Raw genomic sequence first — 8734 nt, 5'->3', positions numbered from 1 at the left:
TTGATAAAATCTCTCAGATTCTGTTTATCATGGAATGTCTTGATCACACCATCGTATTTTATTGATAGTTTTGCTGGATAGACAATTCTTGGTTGACAGTTTTTTTTTCTTGTAGGGCTTTGTATATGTCCCCCCATTGCCTTCTTGCCTGCGTGGTATGTTCTGAATAGTCAGAGCTTAATCTGATTTACTTGCCTTTATAAATGACATTTCTCTTCTTCCTGGCCACATTTAGTATTCTCTCCTAGTCTTTGATTTTGGAGAGCTTGATTATTATCTGTCTTGGTGACTTTCTTTTGGGTTCTATCCTTCCTGGGGTATGTTCAGCTTCTTGAATGTTTATCTTCTCATCTTTCAAGGTGTTAGGGAAATTTTCTTCCAGAAGCTCTAGCTCTTCAACTATCTCCTCTGTGGACTTCTTTGATTCTTCCTGTTCTAGAATGCCAATAATTCTTAAGTTGTTCTTCTTCATGTTATCCAACATGAATCTTAGACGCTCTTCAAAATTTTTTACCCTTTTTTCAGCTTGATCTTCTATCTTAGTATTGAGAGATTCGTCTTCCAGCTCACTAGTTCTGGCTTCCATCTCTTCTATTCTGCTCCTTTCCCCCTTCAGAGTATTGTCCATTTCTGATATTTTAGTATTAATCACCTGTACCTGTTTTTGCAGGTTTTGAATTGCTTCTAATGCTGTATCAATCTTATTTGATTGCTCCTGTAGTATTTTCCTGACTTCTTCCTTGTTTTCCTTCACCCCTTTTCAGAGCATTTGACTTTGTTTCCATATCATTCTTCTGAATTCTTTCTCAGGCAAATTCAAAACCTGCTCTTCCTCCTCTAGAAAGCCTTTGTCTGTCTCCAGCTCATTTGTCACAGCTACTCTTTTCTGGTTTTGTACATGTTTCGATATCCTTTGTTGTTTTCTGTTTGTCATTTCCAATAGTTATGTGTTATTTTGTTTTGTTTTTAAAGCTTAAGTGAATGTTTGTTGTTTGTTGTTAAGCTTACTGGGTGTCTCCTGGTGAATATGATTGGGAGATAGGCTTCCCTTTTCTCATGTAATGCTTAGCAGGTGTTGTTGGCTCTTGTCTCAGTGGTGGCATATTATAGGGTATGCTTATAGCTTGGCTATATGGCCACAATTGCTGTCTCTTCTTGGGTACTATTGGGAGAAAAAGCTCCCACCTCCAGGAAAGATGTGTGATCAAAACAACCAAAAGCAGTAGTAATATAAATATAAAGACAAAAACCACCACTTTGGAACAGAAATGAAGCTGTGGTCAACTGTCCCGAGCTACACAGGCAGTGTATGTGCAAGGTAGAAGCCTCCAGCAGTGGGTGAGGGTGTTTGCTTACTAGTCACTAAGGTAGAGGTGTGCAGGTAGATATTGAGCAGTTAATGGGAGGAACATTGTCCACTACTTTTATCTCTGAAAGTCAGATTATCTTCGTGTGCACAGCACAATTCTCGGGATAGTTGAGTCCTTTTGTGTTGGGGTTTTACAGATTGCTTTGTCTGGGTCCTGTGCAGGGAGCTCAGGTAGCGCAGCAGCTGTGAATGGGACCTTGAACCACAAGGTCAGCAGCTTGAAACCACCAGGCACTCTGTGGAGAAAGGCAAGACACTCTGCTCCTGCACAGACCCACAGCCCTGGAAACCCGCACAGGGTCGCTTGGAATCGGAACCTGCTCCAAGGCACACAGCTGCCAATGGTCCCGCTGGAGAAAATTTTAGGGCTGTGTCTCCGTGGGTGACATCATAAGTCACTGCCAAGCTCCCTTTCTGTGTACCATTGGAAAACTGTCCCACCTGATGTTGTCCAGTCTGAGCAATGAAGGTGGGACAGGGAAAAAGAGGGAGAAATGTGTAGTGTCCTGTGCCTCTTTTTTTGCAAATGTCTCTGCAAGGCTTTTAGCATCAGTTTTCTGAGCCAGACTGGTTGTAGCCCCACCCTCTAAACTCTGCCAGGGCAGTGTGACCACCTAGGGAGTCCTGTCTCCAGATTCCTAACTCACAGTATTTTCCTTATTATCGTAATTTTTTCACTTGCGAGTGTGGGAAACTGATGTCCTGGATCTTATGGTAGATCCAGAAGCCTTGGAGTTGTTCTATGAGCACTTCCTACGTGGGATGCCAGTCCCTTCACAATGGCGAGTCCCCTACCTGGTTTTCATTGCTATCGCCTAAACCGCCTTTGTTCCATTTTTATACCCCAAAGTCTTCCTTGAATGAACAAAGCAATACTAATAGTCCCTAAGAAAATGAGGCTTCTAAGTGTCTTCAGAGAAGGCATACTTTGGACATGGCTGGGATCCTTGTGTCTGCTTTCGGGGATACTTTATACAACAAGCCAATTGAGGAAAAGTAGATGAGACTCCTCCAAGCTGCTTCAAAAGTAAACAAACCTAAATAACATCATCAAACACGCATACACACACACACACAAAGGGGCTTCAGAAAGTTCATGGAAAAATTCCACTATCTTCTAATTCCATTTTCCCACAGGCTTTTTTGAGGCTCCCTTACAAAGAAGAGATAATAATACTCTGGGGCAGTGGTAGCCTGCTTTTGACAAATTAACTGGACTCTCTAATAAGTAATCTTCTAGGTGTGCAATAAATGTTTTTTTCATTTAAGAAAAAAAAGTATATGGATTTTAAAGACAAATGAATGAAGATGATAAGGAATGAGATCATGTTTGCCTGATAAATGAGTTGGTGCCAAAATAATGAAAAAACTTTGTTTTCAGAGCTTTTTGGCTTCTGGAATTATACCTATAGTAACAAAAATTTTATAGAAAAGTAACCAAAATCATGCAACTATGTAGTTCCAAGTAGTTTACAATGTTGTATCTCTGTTCATGATATAAAATACAAAATTAATTTTGTATTCTAAAACAAAATAAAACAAATCTTGAGTTTTCATAACATTTCTTACTTTCCCCAATAAGTCTGCTTTTCCCTCTCTCGACTAAACACTCCTTGGTGTCATCATGAGCTTTTTTTCAATACTGGTATATGCAAAATGATTACCAGGAATGACAGTGAGAGTACTTTAGTTGTTATGACCACTGGTAATCATGAAAGAACCAAAGATGAGATTATTGGAAAGGCTGTGCAAGAATTGAAAGAAAATGAGTTAACTACTTCTTACTCTATCAGAGAAACAAGCTATAATTCACCTAATCCTACAGGTTAATGGTATTTCAAGGCAAGCTTGTTATTATAAGGACGTTTATTTTGTTGACCTCCCACCACTGACTCAGAGCAGCCCTAAAAGACGGAGTAGAACTGTGTTATAGGTTTTCAAGGCTGTGCATCTTTATGGAGCTGACTGCCACATCTTTTTCCTGTGGAGCAGCTGGTGTGTTTGAACTGTGGCCCTTTTGGTTAGCAGCCTTATGTTTAACCACTGCACAAGCAGGGCTCCTTCATATGGGCCTTGTTGTTGAGCGCTGTCAAGTCAGTTCCAACTCATAGCAACCCTGCATCAGGTTTCCAAGGCTTTAAAGCTTCATATCAGCCTTAGGAGCTAACTTACCTGGTAATGGTTGGTGGTTGGTGGAGTTGGTGAAGCATGATAACAGCATCTATAGTATTACAACCAATTTTATATTTATCCTGTTATAAAATGTAGACATTGATAAATGGTTTCTTATCATATGCTCGACTATTACTTTTTGTTAGATTCTGTTGAGTTCATTTTGACTCCTGGCGACCCCATGTGACAGAACCAAACTGCCCCATAAAGTTTTCAAGGCTTTAATCTTTATGAAAGTGGGTCACCCAGTCTTACTCCTACGTTATTAAACTCTCAAATTCTCTCACACTTTACTAAGAATGTATACCATCTTTATTTAATACCGAATGTTTGACATGTGGGAAGGTACTATGCTAGATGTTGAAAGATCATTTTCAAATGATCCTGTTGTCCATCATCTTAAAATCTAACCTTAATCTACCCTGTTTTGGGGTATCTAGAATCAAATATCAAATACATTTCCAAGTGCATTTTCTCTACTATCCCTTCAGTGTACCTATTGGATTAGGAATCTTTTCATTTCCTAAATTCCTCACAGCTGGAGAAATGCACTGGAGCTAAAATTTGAGAGTAAATCATTTGAATGTATATACAAGTGTTATTATGTATTAATTTTTATAAAAGATTAAAATAACCATCTGATATTTTATATGCAAAGATTACTAAAGTTAAAAATATAGTCAATATTTATAGAGAACAACATAGATGCCGAGAATGTATTACCAGGGGCTTCAAAAAGTGCATGGAAAAATGGAATACAAAGATAACGGAACTTTTTCATAAACTTTTTGAAGCTCCCTATAAACTTATGTTGTAACTATTCTGAATAGTTTTTTTACTGGATACAAAACCATTTTTTAACTACGGCTTTAAATTTATAAGGTGCTCTGGTGGCACTGTGGGTTATGTGTTTGGCTACCAATCGCAAAATCAGTGGTTCAAACCCACCAGCCACTTTGTGGGTGAAGTATGAGGCTGTCTACAGCCATAAACACTGACAGTCTCAGAAACCCAAAGAAGCAGTTCTACTGTGTTCTACAGGGTTACTATGAGTAGGAATAGACTTATTCTAAATTTCTAGGTACATTAATTGCTAATGGTTAGTTTTAGTATGCAAACAGTTTCATCTGCCTCTCTTTCAAATGTGGGACTGACACCTTAAAAAGAAGACTAATTCTAGTAAGATATTTCTTGAAAAATTATCAATGGAAGCAGGGCTACCTTAAAAAAATTATTCAAGAACAAGTAAACTGTGTTAGCCTGGTTAAGTTAAAAAGTTTCCAAGAAGGCCAACTAAAATAAAGAAAAGAAAAATACACTTACTCCCCTCCTTTATTATTAGAGAAAATAATAAAATTTAAGTCATTTTAGACAGTCAGATTAGAGTAGTAAAAAGGAAAAGACTTCATAGCTTAAAAAAAAACCAACAACAAATGGAGCCATGTATGTATATCGATCTCCTCCAGGCTTTGCCTACTGTATGGATCTAGTGCATATTATTTATTAAAGTTTCAAAGTTTTGGTTAAACCTGTCAGCCATGGTACATTCACAAAGGGGCAATTAACAGTGAACTGGCAAACTCGGTTGCTCAAATTTTACCACTGAAAGCTCATCAAGTTTGTTACCATTAAAATGAATCTGTAACCAAGAAAGTAAAACAAGGCTTTTTAAAGAACTTAAGGGAAAAAAAGGTCTACATACAAGTTAATTGTCAGCCAAGACTTCCATAAAATTAAGAAATAATTTATTTCCTGAAGCTGTTATTGACTTTTAGAAATTCTCATTTGGAATGAATCATTATATCTAGTTCATTTGAACATTCTAAATACAAAGCAAGAGAGGGAGTCCTTGAAAACTCTGTTAAGATCAGTTTGTATAAATAAAGATAAGTTATGGCTAACTAAGTATTCAGTTAACTGTAACTAAGTATATAACTAAGTTCAGAATACAACAATGGAATAAAGCATGTTGATTCATTTTGAATGCGTTCTCTAAACTAAGGAATAAATAGTGTTCCTGGCTGTCTGTCTTCCTTTAGTAAAAGAAGAAGTCAGAGACTCATTTTTCTAAATGCAGGGCAGGGGATGGGAGCAAATGGGAACTTAGCTGGAGTTGCCCAAAGATGAGCTATAATCTATCTATGAAGGACTCAAGAGTCTTACCCAACTAGTATAAAGGGCTCTAGATAATTAGTATTAAAGGAGTTTTTTGGGGGTCTAAAAGATTTATATCACCCTCCAAAGGGTCCAAAATTGTTCATCAAACTTATGTTCTGAAATGAAAAAACTGGAAATGAGAATGGCATAGTTTCATTTAAATTAGTTCTGTGACTTAATACTGACTATCAGTGGGAACAGTTGCTTCTGTTTACCTCTCAGAGGCAACTGCAAAGGTAGATGAGATAACTTGCAAAAGATTTGACTTCATCAGGAAAAAAAGCAAGATAAATTACAAGGCCAGACGATTCATATCTATTATACAGTACAATCTTTTGACCCTGGGTGTTACAGATGATTAAGCACTTGGCAGTCTACCAAGAGGTGTCTCAAAAGCAAGTCCTGGTGATCTACTTCTGAAAAATCAGCTACTGAAAACTCTATGGAGCCCAAGTATATCTGATACTCAGGGAGTGACATGAGTCGGCGTCAACTCAACGACAACTGGTCTTTCTCAATGATCCAATCAAAGAATTTAAAGTCTTCTTTCTAATAATTTATCTGCTAAAGAGGGTATAATTTAAGAAAAAAGTACTCAAAATTTATGTTCAAGAAGAGTGTACACATAAGCCATTTTCTAAATAGGGTAGGACATTCTGGCAAAATATATATATATAAAAATGTGAAAAATTCTGTACATCGTTTTGTTTGGATAAACCCATTATCTTTGCATCCAAATGTAAAATACACTACAGACTATTAAGCAATGCTTCTATGAATGACATATAGACATTTCTGGTCTGTTGACTTGTCTGTCAACAAAGCACCTCTTTAAAGGAATCTACAACCTATTTTAAGTGAACCAACCAACTACATGTATAATTGGACACTAGGTAAATGTGGGTTACATACAACACTTTCAATTGTTGATAGAATCAAGCAACCATATATAAACTTTATTGCATTTAGCTCTGTACAACAGAACACTCTCTTTCATTTTATTATAGAACTGCCCGTTAGGCTGCAGTAGAGCTGTTTACGTGAGAATTCCAACAGCTGATTGATATTTCCAACAGCAGTGAGGCTACGGCATATTAGTTTGCTCTGTACAAACCCAAACTAACTCCAAACTACTAAAAATGTGTAACTTCTACTGATATTAAAATCTCAGAGGAGATTTGATATGTATAACTTGCCATTTTTAAATTCTAAATTCAAAGACCACATAAATTCAGAGTTAGCTTTTTCTTTCTTTTTTTGTCTGAAAAGAGAGACTAAAATAAATATTTGAAAGAATAATAACATTATATATTAGAAACAGGACATGGAGACTGATTCAAGTTCAGGTCTGGCACACTGATTTTAGAATGCCAAATATTTCTCTCAGGAATTAAAAATACTTGGATATAGTTTAGTCCTTTCGTACTCTTCTTTTGCGTACCGACTTTACTGGCCCATCTCCAGATCCTGTGCTCTCATCTGTTTCCTTCATCTAGGAAAAAGAATTCCAAAAATGTTTATTTTAGTGCATTAAGTAGCTAGTTGAAATAGTGAACAATACAGAAGGGTTAGGCCAACAAGTACTGTAAACAATCATAGAAAGCTTTATTGAACAGAAATATCAAAATGTGAAGCTCTTGTTCCTCAATATAGCCTCCATCTACGTCTGTTTATACATTTCTGAAGGTGGTTTTTCCATCCTGGTGTGGCGCTGTGGGTTAATGTGTCAGACTGCAAAGCTGTTTGAATTGCAAGGTCGACAGTTCAAGCTCATCAGCTGCTCCTTGGAACCCTATACAGGGTTGCTATGGGTCGGAATCGACTCAACGGCACTTAACAACAACAACAACCCTTCCCTGAAGAATTCTGTGGTCTTCAATTTACACCACACCAAAATGGCAGTTTGGGCATTCTTGAAGGACTCAAATTGTGTTTCTTTGAAATTTTCTTTGAGTTTTAGAAACAAAAAGAAGGCTGAATAAGTAAGGTCAGGGCTGTAGGGTTTGGTGGGGTGAGTTCCTAATGAAATAACTCTTGCTGCTCTTGAAGAATGAGCAGGTGTACTATTGTGATGGAAAAAATTTCTTGATGCAACTTTCTGGCCTTTTTCTTACCAATGCAGTTTTCCACTTTCATAAATTTATTTATCATAAAGCCCTGTGATCATCCTGAGTCCTTAAAGAAAACCTATCAAGACTGTTGTTGTTTGTAAAGTGCTGTTGAGTTGGTTCCAATACATAGCAACCTAGTATAGGGATTCCAAGGAACACTTGATGAGCTTGAACAACCAACCTTGCAGTTCATACTGACTTTGCAGTCCAGCTCATTACCTGCAGCACCACAGGACACCTATCAAGATTACCCTTTGGGAATTCCAAAAAATAGATGCTGTAATCTTTTAAACAGACCTCTCTGCCTTGAATTGAACTGGTACTTGGGAATCACTGTTTTTGATTGGACCTTTATTTTAAAGGCACCATAAGCTTTGGTTTTCTTCCAAAAAGGAAAAACACGTTCAGCATTTCTCAAGCTGGGGGAACTGAAGAAAAAATTCAAGTCTTGACTTTTGTTATTGAAGGATTCTCTAGGTAAATTACTGAATGATGCAGAAAGCATCAAAAGAATACACAGAAGGAATACACAGAGTCACTGTACCAAAAGGAGATAGTTGATGTTCAACTGTATCAAGATGTAGCATATGATCAAAACCCAATGATACTGAAGAAAGAAGTCCAAGTGCATCGAAGGAATTGGCATAGGACAAGGCTCTAGGAATTGGTAGAATAAAAATTGAAATCTTTCAAGAAAGTGAGGCAGCACTGGAGGTACTCGCTCATCTATGCCAAGAAATCTGGAAGACAACTATCTGGCCTACTGATTGATTGGAAGAGATCTGTATTTTAACCCATTCCTAAAAGAGGTGACCTAATGGAATGTGGAAATCATCAGACAATATCTTTGATATCCCATATGAGTAAAGTTTTACTAAAGGTAATACGGAAATGGCTGTAAGCTTTCATTGACAGAGAACTTCCA

General features: G+C 37.3%; 1 protein-coding gene across 2 annotated transcripts in view; it reads right to left on the bottom strand.

Moving 5' to 3' along the window:
* Nucleotides 1-6633: 6633 nt before the first annotated feature.
* The window catches only part of CLGN (calmegin), an 84509-nt gene continuing 82408 nt past the window's right edge, over nt 6634-8734 (bottom strand). Inside the window, exon 15 of one of the 2 annotated variants that reach the window (XM_006872219.1) lies at nt 6634-7190. In XM_006872219.1, the coding sequence (XP_006872281.1) occupies nt 7110-7190 (81 nt within the window). In that variant the 3' untranslated portion in view covers nt 6634-7109. The remainder of the gene's footprint in view (nt 7191-8734) is intronic. The other variant, XM_006872220.1, reaches the window with a different exon arrangement.

The sequence above is a fragment of the Chrysochloris asiatica genome, unplaced genomic scaffold (genome assembly GCF_000296735.1).
Source record: "Chrysochloris asiatica unplaced genomic scaffold, ChrAsi1.0 scaffold00187, whole genome shotgun sequence".
Lineage (NCBI taxonomy): Eukaryota > Metazoa > Chordata > Mammalia > Afrosoricida > Chrysochloridae > Chrysochloris > Chrysochloris asiatica.
This window is presented reverse-complemented; position numbering and strand designations above follow the sequence as displayed.